A 17,493-nucleotide genomic window follows, 5' to 3' on the forward strand; every position below is an offset into this window, starting at 1 on the left:
GCGGAGTGAGGTGTCTTTCTTCTTCAAGAAAAGGACGAGGGCTGAGAGCGTGAGACCACTTCCTAGCTATTGTCCCAAAGAGGGAAAAGTCCTCCGTTGGTAAAAGAAGAATCTCAAAATTTCTTAAAGAAGCTAAGAGTTGAAAGGAGACGATGCGCCGGAATTAAAAGAGGGATAAATACATCAAGGGGGGGAAAGTCTTAAGAACTTCTTGATTTCAGGAAGATACAGAGAGACCCTCAAAAAGGAATAACTTAGATTAAATGGAAAATAAGTCGAATGTGTAGGAGGAGATCCAAGCTGCTGAAAGGACAACACTATTTCAGAGAAAATCGAGATCAGTGGGAGAACGTACTGAAGCTTTAAGTACAAACAGGTTGACCGAAAGTATATCATTAGGTGTAGAGCAAAACACAAAGGTGAGCTCGCCAGTTTTTCCCATCTACCTACCTACCTATATATATATATATATATATATATATATATATGTATATACACACGCACACACACACACACACATATATATATATTTTATATATATATATATATATATATATATATATATATATGTACGCCACTTCGAAAAAGAAACTAACGAAGCAGACCGCTTTCGTATATTACATCTTCAGTGCAAAAAGATGTAATATACGAAAGCCCTCTGCTTTGTTAGTTTCTTTTTTCCCAAGCGGTCTACTTTGCATAAGTGAGCACACGTACCCGTGCTCTTATTAGCATGTATATGTACATATAATCATAATACATATATCCAATACATACACAAACGTACACACAAATATATACATATGTATATATGTGTATATATATGTTACATACATCGTTTTACAATTTTCACGATCAAACTTTGTCAAAATCATACATTTTATCTGTATATTTTTATTCGTTCCTTACCACCCTGGCTATCATTGAAGCCATTCTGGCCATGTCTATACTCCTTCCTTGACAGTAGCCCTGCTTCTTCACGTGACGATGCCTCTTCTCAGCGTTCTTAACCTCCTTCTACTGTCTTGCCTGCTGTGGACATGTCTTCTCGCCATGACCGGCGTATTCAATCCCCTCGCATGTCTAAACCAGCCAAATTTGGAACTATCTTGAGGATCCTTCCTCCTTTCTCCTGGATGAACTTCCAAATGATTCAGCTCCAGTTACTTCGGAGGCGTGGATTCGTATCCCACCGCTGACACCACTTATTGTAGTCTCTCTCAAATAGACCTACAACAGTCATGTCACTATGATTTAAATAATAATAATAATAATAATAATAATAATAATAATAATGATAATAATAATAATAATAATAATAATAAATGATAATAATAAAAATAATAATAATAATAATGAATGTGGATAGGAGGTAAAGGGAACACGGGCTGAGGGAAATACTTTTATTCCTGACTAGTTTCGCCTGAGTGGGGAGGAAGCCTCTGAAGAAGCCACTCATGCGAAACTAGTCAGGAATAAAAGTATTTCACTCAGTCCGTATTTCCTTTACCTCCTATCGACAATAATAATTAGTAATTAATAATAATTAATAATAATTAATAATAATAATAATAATAATAATAAATAACTGTTATCTCTGTTCTTGCAGTGCATGGCAGTGTTGGTCGTCTTAGTCTACGGGTGGCGGGTCAGCGTCAATACGGCGCATGCGCGACACCTCGGAGACGTGTATTATGGTAAGTATTTCTTTGTATCTCTTCAGCATGTATGACTTCTTGATTGTAATGTATTGCGGTGTCATTTTTCTTGTCATTTCATTAACGAATGCATATTTCATTGATCTGATAAATTGCTAACCATTTCATTTGAATAAAATTCAAAATATCCAACAACCCATGGGCTTGGTTTAGAGATTTTACCCATTTTTAGATTCTGGAATGGCGGCACAACTTGTTACGAACTTTGGCATTATTTTGTCGTATGAAAACGTGCACACGTTCAAGTCATGTATACCTAGTAAATAAGAGACCAAAACAACCTCTAGCACACACACACACACACACACACACACAATCAGTTTTTATAGCCTCCTAAGGAAATCATTTACTGAATGGTTTCGAAGGGAGTAATAAAGTTCAGAGCTAAATCATCAGAGCATAAAATTAGTGGTTTCATCTTTTAAAAAAGTCTGGTGAAGAAAAAAAAATAATTGGTGTTCTGAACAAAGGTAGCGTGGAATTACAAAACAACTTGCTTTACATGACAATGTTTTTATACTCTTAATTCACAAAACCTCGTTAGGTAAATCATTTTGGAAGAGGCCGTGGCCAAAATAAAAGTAATTTATAAACTAGAAAGTCACAAGAATTTAACTGAAGTAAATATATCTGGGTTGAGACTGTTGAGAATTTTTTTTTTTACGAGTCGATGTTTTATGATCTGGAACAGAAGCTTAAACTTTGACGCAGAGCCACCAAACCGGTATAGAAAACGGAATCTAATCTATTGAAGTGAAAAAACGAGACTTTGATGAATTGAGGGATTAACCATCTCAATGGCACAAAGACAAGATATGCTAGGATCAAATCAAACGAGGAAAGGATTAATGAATTGTTACATGTTCTGAAAGGTTGATTGTCTGGCTAACGGAGAGATGAAGTAAACTTTAAGGAGATCATGGAGCAGAAGATAAGATAAGAACGTGCTAGATTAGAAGAAAGTGTAGTGAAGGTTATTGAACAGATACGACAGAAATCTTAAGTCAAGGATACTGTTGACAAGACTAAATGTGCCGTAATTATTAGCCGGAGGGTGCACTGGGACCATGAATGGCAAAATTTCATAGAAATTACCTCCATGATTATGGGTGATTACTCGAATAGGAGAGGTCAGACTAACGATGTGTTCAGGTTAATTCAACACAAGAGAAATAGTTCACATCCAAGTAAGATCAAGTTCAAGTCGTAAGCCATACCAAATGAGGTAATCAGCAAGTTTTGGAAGCTGGCAGGAAAAAACAAGTTTAGAAATGTTTTAATCAGGAAAGATGCAACTAAGAATGAGCGTGAAAAGATACGGAATTTGTAAAGAAAACTGGAGAAAACCAAAGACAAAGATAAAACGGGGAGAGAAGATTCTTTATTCTGAAGAGTTCTTCATCAAGACGCGAATAAATGTTTCGAAAGAGAGAGGAGAATGATACAGCATATATATATATATATATATATATATGATACATGGAAACTAAATGTAACTTATCCTAACGTTGATAGTTTACTATCGACCATGTAAATAATTCAATATCTTGCACTTATTAGAGATCAAGTTTTAAGAAAGGATAGTCTACAGCTGGGGGAAGAAATAGAAGGAATAAAATGTCATAACAATGGAAGAACTGAATTTGAGTGAGGGCAAATCTGTAGCAATCCATCTGAAAATTGGAACGAAAGAGTCGGACAGAATAGACCTAGTATTGACATATATCGTCCTCCTCCTGCACACAAACAAGGAAAAAGAGATTGTAATGATGCTGAATGTCCATAAATGTTGTCAAACCAAACTCTTCTCATTCAAAGAAATCATAAACTAGCAGGAAACTTTAATTGTAATGACGTTAATTGGGAGGAGTGAAAGGCTAAAGGTAAAGCTGATTTCTGGAGTAATATCCTATTCATTATGACAATAGATAATACAAATCACCTGAAATTTTAACAAAGGGTAAAACAATGTATATCAGAGGAAAAGTATTAAAATTTCAATTCCAGACAAACTAGACGATATCAATCCAATTTACATTGGGATAAAAGAGAGAGGATTTTTATTTTGTCCAAAATTAACTACGATGGAGCGATTTTTTTCTTTCTTATATATTATGCACGATGTGCACAAGGAATCTGGTCGAACAACTACCAGTGACTGCTACTTGCTCTGACGCTTCAAAACAAGAAGGACAAAGGTAACTAGATTAGTCGAAACTAATCTCTCTCTAGCGTAGTATTCCTAGTTTTCCTTTGTAAACAAACTCATTTTCTGTTTGAAATGTCAGTAGACACGAACTTATTTCTATTTTTTACTCTCTATATGAACTCATTGTAGCTTGATGACATAATAACCTACAGGAAGAGTTCGTGCTTATTTTCTACGTTGTCAGGGGATTTCATTCAAATGAATGGAAGGTAACTACTCTGTGTTCTCATTTTCTGTTTGAAATGTCAGCAAACACGACCTTATTTCTGTTCTTACTCTATAAACTTATTGTAGCTTGATGACATAATAACCTACAGGAAGAATTGGTGCTTATTTTGTACATCGTCAGGCGATTTCATTCAAATGAATGGAAGATAGGTATTCTGTCCATAGAAATGGATTATATAAATCCCCGGTTTAATGAGGCTAGTTAAGAAAAAAAGAAACTAAATATATTAATTAAATGCATGTAATTAAGAAAAAATTAAAACAAATATGAATATTTAAGGGCAACAGAAACTTTAGATATGAAAGCTCCTAAGCATTTAATAAAAAAATTTAATTGCTATTGAATAATAATTACTTTCACATACTAGCAATTAGCGAGCTTTTACCGTAAAATATGGAGGGTAAAATAATGAAAAAATAAATTAAGTATGAGAGAAGTTTGATCATTATTCTACATGCTAAAGTTTTACTTCGAACCCAAAACTAAATGGATGAATAAGCATAATATTTTAGAATTCCTATGAAATAGAAAGAAATAAGTTAACCTATATGGAAAGTTAATTAGAAACTAAGTGAAAAAATCGATGACCATAAAATGTAAAGACGCAAAAAAAAAAGAAGATAAAAACAAGCCATGCAAAAGCTTTTACACCAAATGAACCCATAAAAAAAAAAAAAATAAAAAAAACTCAAGGGAAGACTTGATACAAACTTTTATAGTTCCAAAGGGAGTTGGTATAATTAAAATTGAGAGCGTTTTTACTCTTATTATTAATAGACGGGAGAGGATGGCTTCATGATGTCTGAACATAGATTTACAGTAAAAAGTAAATAAAATTTAAATACGCTTCCAGGTAAAGCAATTAAATAGAATGTAGATAAAATTTATGGACGAGAGTGGGTGGCTTCATGATGTCTGAACATTGATTTACCGTAGAAGTAAATCAAATCTAAATACGTTTCCAGGTAAAGCAATTAAATAGAAAGTAGTTAACATGTTCTAAATTACATGGATAAACACCTTGCATACGACCTCATTCCCTACAGAAAGATTTCCCGTAGTTATCCTTTATCACTGGAACACATGACTGAAGAATTTGATGAAAAAAAAAAAAAAAAAAAAAAACGCAAGATAACTTTGACGTGAAGCAAGACGAAGAAGAAAAACTGAAAATGGACGCAATTTTGAATAAGAAAATAAAAATGTCTAAATGAAGAGCAACAGGATGTACAAAGTGACAAATGTATATTGAATGAGACAAAAATGTGAAGAAAGAAATGTGGGAGAGGTACGTTGTCTTTAATTTGCATTCTTCAACTGTCACACAGAAAAGAAAAAACGAAGACAAAAGATAAATGAAAAGTAGACAGCATACAGAAGTTTAAAATGAAAATAGAGAAATTAATAATACCAATGAAAGAACAGAACTTCTAAATCAAGGTTAAAAAGGTAGCCACTTAATAAAATGTTATATTATATATATATATATATATATATATATATATATATATTAATATATATATATACATATGTATATATATGTATATATATACATTATATATATAATATATATATACATATTATATAATATATATATATATATATGTATATATATATATATATACATATTATATGATATATATATATATATATATATTGTATATATAATTTTCTTCTTTCTATCATATGAGGATAAAGGTATTGGAAGCCTCTCCCGCAAGACCCCAAAAGCTAAACGACTGATTTATTGACGACCATACATCAGCGTCTGTTGACTAATATCAGAAACTCAGGAATGCTATGATCTCGAGCGGAAAGATAAACGACTATGGCCTCATAGATATCATCATCAGCTGCCATGCCATCAATCTCTCCCTTTTAAATTAGATGCCATATTTCTACATTCTTTCGTAATTGACCCTAAACGATTATTTCCATCTCAAGGAACAAGTTGATAGGATCCATCAACCCGATCTACTGTACGTTTAGATATGAGTTTATTATAACACGATGAAAAATAGCAATGTCATTATTAATACAGATAATGAACAGCCAAACAAAATCCAGCATGATCAGTTTATTCTTTTATTAATATGGTGATAACCAACAACACAGACAAGAATAAAATTCATTGTAATCATTAGCACAAATATCAACGTTATCATTAACACAAATCAAATATCAATGCAATTATTAACACAAATATCAATACAATCATTCACACAAATATCAATATGCCAAAATAACAATTTTAACACTCACATATTAGTCTCTAATTAGAAATGATGATAGCCAGTAAATGACGACAAGAACTCCTAATTAACTTGCAATGGAGCTTAATCGGCTTTTTGTTATTCACTAAACACGAAATCATTACTAAGGTTTAAAGCAGAAATGTGGGACCTTTGTCATTTCAAGGCCAAATAAAATATTTCTAACATAATTCGCGGGCCATACAAAATTAAGAACTTAGAAAACAGCCGACTACAATTAATAATTTAAGAAAATTAATCACATAAGTATGGTGTTGCTGCACTGTAGAATTGGTTGATATTTCATTCAATTTAAATATTCCCATTCACGAGTTTATAAAATCACATTTATGAGTTGCGCCGCGGACCGGACCAAATGGTCTTGCAAGTCGCATACGCCCCCGAGGCTGGACGTTTGATCACATTTTATGTTTATTATTATTACTCAGAGTAAATGAGAACGAGTAATAGAGCAGTGACTTTATATGTTATAATGTGAGTAGTGTGATGCATCGTACATATGGCAGCCGATGCTGTGCGAGAGAATTTGACTCGTATTGAAGTGATTAAAGGGACGAATTGGTCACTTTGAAGGACTTCGAGTTCACAACAACAGATTATTCTATTATTCTTCTTGAAACCATCATAAACCACAGATAAAAAAAAAAAAAAAAAAGGCCGAGCTATCTCCATTAAACCGTGACTGTCCTTTGTTTGCTCCAAAAGGCTTTAAACAGATAAGGCAGTGGTTGGTAAGAACAGACACCATGTTGGGATGAAACCTTTATTAAAAGTACAACATTTCTCTTGTTAAAGCCTTTTCATGTACTTTGAAAACCTTCACCGAACGAAATGTTATATTTTTGATACAAGTTTCATCCTCATATTGGAAAAGCTTCAAGTAAAATAATATAATTTTGATACAAGTTTCATCCTGAAATGGTGTCTACTCTGACCATTTTTTTGGGTAAATGCCTATTCAAATTAAAGTAATGGTTCTTGTTTGAGTTCACGAACTACCAAGAAGCTACAGGGACAAAGGGAGCCAGAAGCCGAAAACTAATGGAATTTCGTGGAAGCCCAACGGTTTTATTGAGCATTGAAATGATTCCCAGAAGACTAAAAAATAGAAATATACAAGTACAAGATACAGGAAAAACAGACCAAGAATTCCTGGCTTAGAGGAATACCTGGGCGCAACAAAGTATAGGCAGCAGCCATTTTTTTTTTTTTTTTAATCGCTTCCGAGTACTCTAAGCCTCGTTGTCGGATGCCCTGGTATTGCTGGCTTTCACCAAAGCTCCTGGTGCACAGTCTTTGACCTGAAAGGAATCTCGGTTGGTCGAGACCTCAATATGGGCACTCAGATGAACTAATTTATGTATGTATATATATATATATATATATATATATATATATATATATATTTATGTATATACATATATATATATACATATGTGTGTGTGTGAGTGTGTATATATATATATATACATATATATATATATATATATATATATACATATATATATATATATATATATATGACACACAGGAAACCCACAGTCGGAGAAAATAAAATTCGAATAAAGAAGATTCCTATATTTCGGCTATCAACTGTAGCCGGTGTTAGGATAGTGATAGGCAATAGAGCCACCTGGTGTTTATTAACTGCCCTGCCAAGATTGTGATTTGGATTACTTGGGTGAAACCGGGAGAAACTTGAACACTAGATTGGCAGAACATAAAAGGTCAATTAGGTATGGGCAAGAAAATTCGGCTGTATTTCTTCAAGTCAAAAATAAGAATCATTCTGGTAAGGCCAGATTAGTGTTCAAGTCCCACTGCGGTGTCAGGAGAAAAATTGTTGAATCAGCATTAATTGAGGAATGCGGCAGTTAGTAGGTTGGTACGGAGCTTACAACCCCCCCTTACCTCACCCTCACCCTCCTCCGCCACCCCATTTTACCCCGCGCCTGAGTAATGCCATCTGTAAACATTCCCTCTCTTTTCTGTAGCTTATAAGTCCCCTTTGTCCTCTGTCTTATATACTTTCCTGAAGAGGGCTACAGTTAATAGCCGAAATATAGGAATCTTCTTTATTCAAAGTTTATTTTCTCCGAGTGTGGGTTTCCTGTGTGTCATTTACAATTGTGCTATATTTCTGTTTATATAAATATTTCAACGTTCTTGATGACAATATTGTATCGTGACAATCCGCGTACTGCAGTTTCGCGAGGGACCGCTCATAATTCCATTTGTACTCTTCTCCTGTTTATTTGTGTCACATGCTTTATGATTTCTTTGTACTTTTGAAGATTTCTTAAATAGATGAAAACGTTCAGTCACAACTTATTCAATTTTCCCGTTGGTTTCTGCAAATATCGTTAACCACGGGCTTTTTGTTACTTGCACACACACACACACACACACACACACACACACACACACACACACACACACACACACACACACACACACACATACACATATATATTATATATATATATATATATATATATATATATATATAGAAATATATATATATATATATATATACATATATACAAACACCACCAGATAATTCTATTCAACTAAGGTAGGACTCACAATCGGGATGGATGAAAAAGCAGTAAAAGCAATGAAAAAGAAAATAAATACGTCTAAATAGCAATTTGAAATGAAGTGCTGAATGAGATCACATTTGAATAGAGACAGAACTGATGAATAGATTAATCCAGTTTTCTCTTGAAGTCAATCATTGATTAGATCATTCTAGAAACAAAGATATATTATGAGTTAATTCTAACTCCTTTCATTGATGAGGCACTTAACTGACGATGAAAACTACCAGTCGCACTTAGAAATTAATCCTACAAATCATATTTCCTACAAAAGTTATTCGATATCTCTTTACTCTGGGAATCGATGAATACATCTTCTTGCCTTCTCACCAGTCTCCTGTTAAACATTAGAGCTTCTCAGTCGTTCTGCCTAATGTAGCCCCTCCATCTGATCCCGTCTTCATATAGATGCTGGTTTTCGATGTTTTCAAGATTCTCTCCCCTGGCTTCCACTGCTCTACTAATGTTGTCCCTCCACCTCACTCTGGGTCTTCCTACTGGTCTTGTTCCTTCAGGTCTCCACTCGTAATATTTTCTTGGATATCTGTTGATGTTCATTCTTTTCATATGACCAAACCATCACTGAATGAAATCATTTGGTGTCAATCTATGAAATGTCAATAAAGTCCATAACACGAACGTGTTAATTGAGAAGATATGCTTCTTACAATTTAGAGCCTATCTTTGTGATAAGATTGTCTAGCACTCGCGAAACCACAATATGAATAATTTTTATTATCTTTTTCAAATTGTTAGCCACTGTCAGCTCTATAGGGTGGTTAGGCATGAAAGTCTTGTCGGCACTTACATTCTGACTAACTGTTATGTTATGCACGCACAGGTCAGGGTTCGAATCCCTTGGCAGAGCTTCTAAAAATATTCATTCTGACTAACGTTATCTGTTTCATGCGGGACTCTACCATCCATCTACTGAAATTTGATCCTAAATAATTTATTTTGATTTTGTCTTCTTTTAGCAATTCCCTACAAAGAATATCCATATAACGTTACCACGCTGAAGGGGCCAATCAATGTAAGCTATATACTGAGCGTGTGCAAGATGTGACATCACGCCCCTTATCCTTTTATCTCAGTTCAAATCTTGTACCCTTACTCTACCTAGCTTCACACGAGGCCAGATGGACAGCTGAGACCAAAGGCAGGGACCAAGAACAGTGACGCTTTCATGAGATATATTATTTGACCATAAAGCTGCCCTTGTAGCACCTAAGAAGGAGCAGCTTACACGCCTAATGAATAGTCTTCCATACCTGCCATGACTTTAGGTTGACCATCAGCCTAAAGATGACAAACGTCATGGACCAGGACACAGAACGCCCACGAGCCATCACCATCAACTTCTATTAACTAGAAGTAGGACAGTGACAAAAATCCTATAAACATTGTAATCAGCCCATGTTCCAACAAAGTTTGCTAGGTTCACGAAAAGGGTCCGAGATAATAGCAAACTGACCTCTGCAAAACATGACTATCATACCAGTCAATGGAATGGTTGGAATCCAACGATTCAGTTGGATTTTGTCCAAGGTTGGAGTGTACCCGTAGCTTAAAATTTACTATTACACTCCAACCTTGGACAAAAATCCACCTGAATCGTTGGAATCCAATCGTTTCATTGACTTGTGTACCCATACCTTTAGACAGGTCCTCATTAGCAATTGGTCAGGATGTGTGACAGACATCTAGATCCTTGGCCGTGCTGTCATGAGTAGGCTCTATACAATACTGCGGCAGATTTGCCTTCAATAGCTGTGTAATGTCCATAGGATGTGAGACAGCAAGATACCCCAAGAATCTGCTCTACGGCGAACTTACTTCGGGGCAAGATGATACATGGACAGCAACAACTCTGCTTCATAGATATCTGTGAAAGATGCGAAAGCCCTCGACAGGGACATCAACAAGTGGAGAGGTCTTGCCAAGTGCCGCGGCCACTGGAAGCAGGGACTGAGTCACGGTCTATGCAGAGAAGAAGCGAAACAGCAACCTGTTGCCTAGCAAGACGCAAGAACGAGCAAGGAAACGATGCTTGCGGACAATGCCTTCAAATGTAACCTTTCCAGTAAGGAATATCATTCCAGAGTTTTCCTCAAAAGACACCGCAGGTCCAATACCAGTGACCATTAAAATGAAAGGACTTTCCAGGTGGATATCAAGGGACTCGATGTATGTCGACGATGACGATTTATACATACACAAACACACATGTATATATATATATATATATATATATATATATATGTATATATATATATATATATATATATATATATATATATATATATATATATTGTGAATAGGAATATACGTCTAAAGTTATTCACGTTGAAACTGATACAGAAATACTGCAATGTGAACAAACACAACAGGTACAATGTGTGGCAGGAGAGTCATACAATGTTGATACTCGGTATTTGTCTAATATGGTGGCCACTGTTTATGCTTGTGTGCGTGCTTGTGTGTAGGTGTGTCCCTGTTTGTATGTGTGTGTGTGTGTGTGTGTGTGTGTGTGTGTGTGTGTGTGTGTGTGTGTGTGTGTGTGTGTGTGTGCTTGCGCACGTATCACATATGTGCATGTTTTGCGTGTTCGTGTGTGTGTATGTTAGTGTGTTTTTGTTTATGTACGTGTCTCTCCCGAGGTGTACTTTTGTATGCGCTTGTGTGCGTTGTTTTTGTGTGTATATGTCTGTATGCACCCGTGTGTGTGTACGGTTCTACATGTGTATTTGCCTAAATGTCGTATGCAGAAATGAGTAACGCTCGCAAGGTCTCGTCTTGTCCACCACAGTTATCGTACCTATCTTAAAATATACGTACGTGCTTTTACATTAATGAAACTATGGTCACGGTAATCCTCATACATCTTCTCAAACACATGAAATTTCATATACATCCAGCTTAAATTCATATCGCCCTCACTTTCCCCTTTGCATATACATTCTCACCATTGTAGACAGCGTGAGGTCCACCAACCGATTAACCCACAGACCTTTCCACCCACCTGTCTATCTCCCTACCAGCTTACCGACGGAACTGTATACCAATCTGCCCCCCTCCCGCCCTCTATCTCTTTCTCTCTCCCTCTCTCTCTCCCACACACACACAGAACCTGTATACAAACGAGGTGTGGTTGTCTTCGCTCGCAGAATGGTTAGACACTGCAACACCTGAGCTTACGTTCTTGTCGTGATTAAATTATATCGTAGCTCATTACCTGGAATGACTTTATCCACTACTATGGCTGAAAGGATGATATCAAATCTAATAAAAAAAAATCACGATTATCTTTGACAAACGTCGCCATGTATATCGCCTTGGATATTTCCTACAAGATCTTTTTTACATCAAAGGCCACGAAGAAGATCGGGAGATTGAAAATATCTTGAAAAGAGGAGTTGCCTCGAGCAACAGGTGTCCAGACCTTGTTCCTCTGTTTTTTGCCAAATTTCCCGGCCAGTAAACCTTATCGTGCGGAACAGTCATGCCCCTAAGGTGGAACTCCGTGAGTAGACCATTGTGATGTACGTTTTCGAATGCCCTCGAAGGTAATTTATACCCTTCATTACCACCCACGTAAACCTAATCATGCGGAACAGTCGTGCCCCTCAGGTGAAACCCCGTGAGTAGACCATTGTGATGTACGTTTTCAAATGCCCTCGAAGGTAATATATACCCTTCATTACCACCCACGTAAACCTTATCATGCGGAACAGTCGTGCCCTTAAGGTGGAACTCCGTGAGTAGACCATTGTGATGTATTTTCGCATGCCCTCGAAGGTAATGTATACCCTTCATTACCACCCACGTAAACCTTATCGTGCGGAACAGTCGTGCCCCTAAGGTGGAACCCCGTGAGTAGACCATTGTGATGTGTGTTTTCGAATGCCCTCGAAGGTAATTTATACCCTTCATTACCACCCACGTAAACCTAATCATGCGGAACAGTCGTGCCCCTCAGGTGAAACCCCGTGAGTAGACCATTGTGATGTACGTTTTCAAATGCCCTCGAAGGTAATATATACCCTTCATTACCACCCACGTAAACCTTATCATGCGGAACAGTCGTGCCCTTAAGGTGGAACTCCGTGAGTAGACCATTGTGATGTATTTTCGCATGCCCTCGAAGGTAATGTATACCCTTCATTACCACCCACGTAAACCTTATCGTGCGGAACAGTCGTGCCCCTAAGGTGGAACCCCGTGAGTAGACCATTGTGATGTATGTTTTCGAATGCCCTCGTAGGTAATGTATACCCTTCATTACCACCCACGTAAACCTTATCATGCGGAACAGTCGTGCCCCTAAGGTGGAACCCCGTGAGTAGACCATTGTGATGTATGTTTTCGAATGCCCTCGAAGGTAATGTATGCCTTTCATTACCACCCACGTGGAGATGATCAAGACCTCCAAGACAAAACACTTCACAAAAGAAATGATATATAATCATTATTACAAGGGACATAGAAATACGCTGTCCCTTCAAGAACTTCTGAGTAACATTACAATAATCGCCATAGTCGAGACATTATACATCAAAAGGCTTAAACCTGGATTTATCAAACAAAAGTATCATCATACTGTCCTCCCACCCCGTCGTTATTTTGCTTGAAGCAGGACACATCTTTATTCCTAGGAAGGTCAAACATCCCACAAAATACAATGACGTGCAACTCGAACACACTGCCATCTCTACTTCTTCCATTTTTTATTTCTGTCTCATGTTCTCTTTTGTATTCATTTCTGTACTTACTTCTGAAAGATATAAATGTTTGAGAAATGCAAATGTGTAAGGTACTGTACAGAGTTTGTATTTATTCATCAACTAAGCTCTAGTCAAAGGAAAGCTTAAAGGGCTGTGAAAAAAAGAAAATGGAATTAAACACTCAAACAGAATTCTCCTTAACCTACACACACACACACACACACACACACACACACACATATATATATATATATTATATATATTATATATATATATATATATAAATATACGAAATACTGAAACCCATTGGGAAATAAGAGACACAGTATTTTTTTTTTTTTTTTTTTTGTCTTTACTAACATCTCCATGGAGTACAGAAATACTAATTGTTTATGTTGTAGGGAGGTCCTTCATTAATGGAATGGAACACTGTCAAAAGCTTATTTCTTGGGCAGCCACAAGCATGTCGGCACGAGAAAAATATATAAAAATAAATAAACAAATAAATAGAATAAATAAATAAAAATTAGTAACAAGAAAAAGAGCCATTCTGTTTCTGTGTAATTACTTCGAGCTGCCTCAGGATTGTTGAATTATTTCCAGTTTTATCAAAAGCACAATTATTCAATTCATGCAATCAAAAGCTTATATTCTTATTGTGAGCAAATGATTTCTCGGTGTAACAAAATTGATATTACTTTTTACAAGTGAATTGGAAATTACAATGTCCTTCATGTTGTCTCGGTTAGTTGCATGATTGTTACTTCTAACATGTACAAAAATAACAGGACTCAATTGTTATTATCACACACACACACACACACACACACACACACACACACAATAATATGTAATACATATATATATATACATATATATATATATATATATATATATATATGAACGTATGTATATATAATTTTCTTCATTTTTATAAACTATAGATAACAGGTACCCTTTGCTTGTGTTGGCAGGAAATTTCCAATACACAAATACAGTCTCCAAAAATAGACGCGACAATTCCTGTTGCCAACATTTTCTGTCGCAGTTTCATATAAACTCGTTTTCAATTTTCACTGATTAATTTCTTCTTTTTATCGCGAACAGGAGTGCAGATCGCTTACGTCTTCATCTTGGTGGCGCAGCTTGGGCTTCTGGGCCTGAGTGCCCTGCTCCTCGTCGGCGTCATCAAGGTCAGTGGAAAGCGTTTCTTTTCTATTAAAAAGGTCAAGGTCTTCATGTCCCTTTTTCTGATCTATGTTGGGGATCAAGGTCCTTAAATTTTCTTTTCTATTAAAAAGGTCAAGGTCTTCATGTCCCTTTTTCGTATCTATGTTGGGGATCAAGGTCCTTAAATTTTCTTTTCTATTAAAAAGGTCAAGGTCTTCATGTCCCTTTTTCTGATCTATGTTGGGGATCAAGGTCCTTAAATTTTCTTTTCTATTAAAAAGGTCAAGGTCTTCATGTCCCTTTTTCGTATCTATGTTGGGGATCAAGGTCCTTAAATTCCATGACCTTGAGGCTACACATCAAGGTCATTTATTTCTTACACATTCATATTCAATTTTTTTTCTTATGTTGTGGATCAAGGTTCTTAAATTCTATGACCTTGAGGCTACAGATCAAGGTCATTTGTTTCAGTTACATTCATATTCAAGTCTTTTTTTTATGTTGTGGATCAAGGTCCTTAAATTCCATGACTTTGAGGATACATGTCAAGGTAATTTATTTCAGTTATACTCATAGTCGAAGGTTATATTCAATTTTTTTTTTCTTATGTTGTGGATCAAGGTCCTTAAATTCCACGTCTCTGAGGATATATGTCAAGGTCATTTATTTCAGTTATACTCATGGTTGAAGGCTTTATTCAAGCCTTTTTCTTATGTTGTGGATCAAGGTCCTTAAATTCCATGACCTTGAGGCTACACGTCAAGGTCATTTATTTCGGTTATACTCATAGTAGGAGGTCATATTCAAGTCTTTTTTTTTATGTTGTGGATCAAGGTCCTTAAATTCCATGACCTTGAGGCTACACGTCAAGGTCATTTATTTCGGTTATACTCATAGTAGGAGGTCATATTCAAGTCTTTTTTTTTATGTTGTGGATCAAGGTCCTTAAATTCCATGACCTTGAGGTTGCAGGTCAAGATCGCTACACTTCAATACTAAAGTCGCTCTGGGAATGGGTAAAGATGAACAGTTATATACCTCAGCAAAATAGTTTTGCTGTCTTTATACCATAAGAAAAAACAAGACAAAATAATGAACGAGTATTTACAAACTAGCCTATTCACACAAGGGGTACTTGATTGCATGAATGCCCGTATGCTCGCATACACACACACGCACACACACATACACAGACTCAATGGCGCAGTGGCTAGAGTTCCCACCCGCCACTACAGCGGTCTGGGTTCGAATCCCGCCCAGGGCTGAAATAATCTTAGTATCGTTGCGCTGTGAGTCGTTACTTCAACTCTCATGGGCGGAGAGTTGGGGTGTGTGTGCGTGTAGGGTCCAAGCATTACCAACGGATTGGTCATATATGACCTCTGAGCTCTCATCCGGCAGGGTATAAGCTGTCGATCACGAGTCCAACAAGTGATCCAAGGCAATGGTGAATCACACATACACATACACACACACAGAATTAAACCCATATTCAAAGTAATTTAGAAATGATGAAAATACACACGAAGAATGAAGAGGGACCTCATACTATCAATACATGTAAAACTGGCCCGGGGGGGGGGGGGTCGAACCTCGCGATATTTTTTCTTTGTTTCCCCTCGCGTCGGGGGAAAGGAAAGGAAAAATTGCCTGTGCAATCATCAGCTGGCAAATGTGCATATCACTCGATGCAAAGCCTTTTCCTGGGGTTTCTGCCGAGTTGATATATCGGGCTCTTGCTTCTGAGTTCGAGCCTACTTATTTATATCTAATCCTGTATATGGAAACATAAAATGAAAAAAGTCTGCGCTCATAAATTCGCCGCAAAAATCGAGTCCTTGCATAAAAGCTTTATTGGACGGATGAATGAAACTTTCTGGTGTTGCCCAAAATACAGAACATAAACTTTTTGATGTCGCCCAAAATACGAAACAGAAAATTTCTGGTGTGACTTCCCCCCCCCCCCAAAAAAAAAAAAAATCTGTCTTTACCCAAAATACTAAACAGAAATTTTCTGGTGTGACTCCCCCCCCCCCCAAAAAAAAAAAAAATCTGGCTTTACCCAAAATACAAAGCAGAAACTTTCTGATTTTACTCAATATACAAAGCAGACACTTTCTGGTTTTACCCAAAATATAAAACAGAAACTTTCTGGTTTTGCCCCCCCCAAAAAAAAAAAAATTAGTTATGCCCAAAATACAAAAATCTGGCGTTGCCCAAAATACAAAACAGAATGTTTCTGATTTTGCCCAAAATATAAGACAGAAAATTTCTGGTGTTGCCCAAAATACAAAAGAGAAACTTTGTGGTTCTGCCCAAAATACAAAAGAGAAACTTTCTGGTTCTGCCCAAAATACAAACGAGGCCAGATATTAACTGCAAAATAATCGATCAATAACAATGTTAACTCTTTGAGGGTGAAAATTATCCATAAGCGGAATGAAATTATCTGATTTCGGTGGATGAATACAAAATCGGAAAAACAAAGGCGAAGGCTGTAAAAACACAATAGAATACAATAAAACACTAATTTGCATCCAAAATCAAATAAGATTCGAACTGAGTAAAAA

General features: G+C 36.3%; 1 protein-coding gene across 2 annotated transcripts in view; it reads left to right on the top strand.

Moving 5' to 3' along the window:
• LOC143038956 (uncharacterized) overlaps window positions 1–17,493 on the top strand; it is a 335,442-nt gene that overhangs the window by 177,393 nt on the left and 140,556 nt on the right. For both annotated transcript variants that reach the window (XM_076208769.1, XM_076208767.1), the window contains exons 4-5: window positions 1,610–1,697; window positions 14,861–14,946. In XM_076208769.1, the coding sequence (XP_076064884.1) occupies window positions 1,610–1,697; window positions 14,861–14,946 (174 nt within the window). The remainder of the gene's footprint in view (window positions 1–1,609; window positions 1,698–14,860; window positions 14,947–17,493) is intronic.

Source organism: Oratosquilla oratoria, chromosome 25 (assembly GCF_046742065.1).
Source record: "Oratosquilla oratoria isolate Oo_2021 chromosome 25, ASM4674206v1, whole genome shotgun sequence".
NCBI classification, from domain to species: Eukaryota; Metazoa; Arthropoda; class Malacostraca; order Stomatopoda; family Squillidae; genus Oratosquilla; species Oratosquilla oratoria.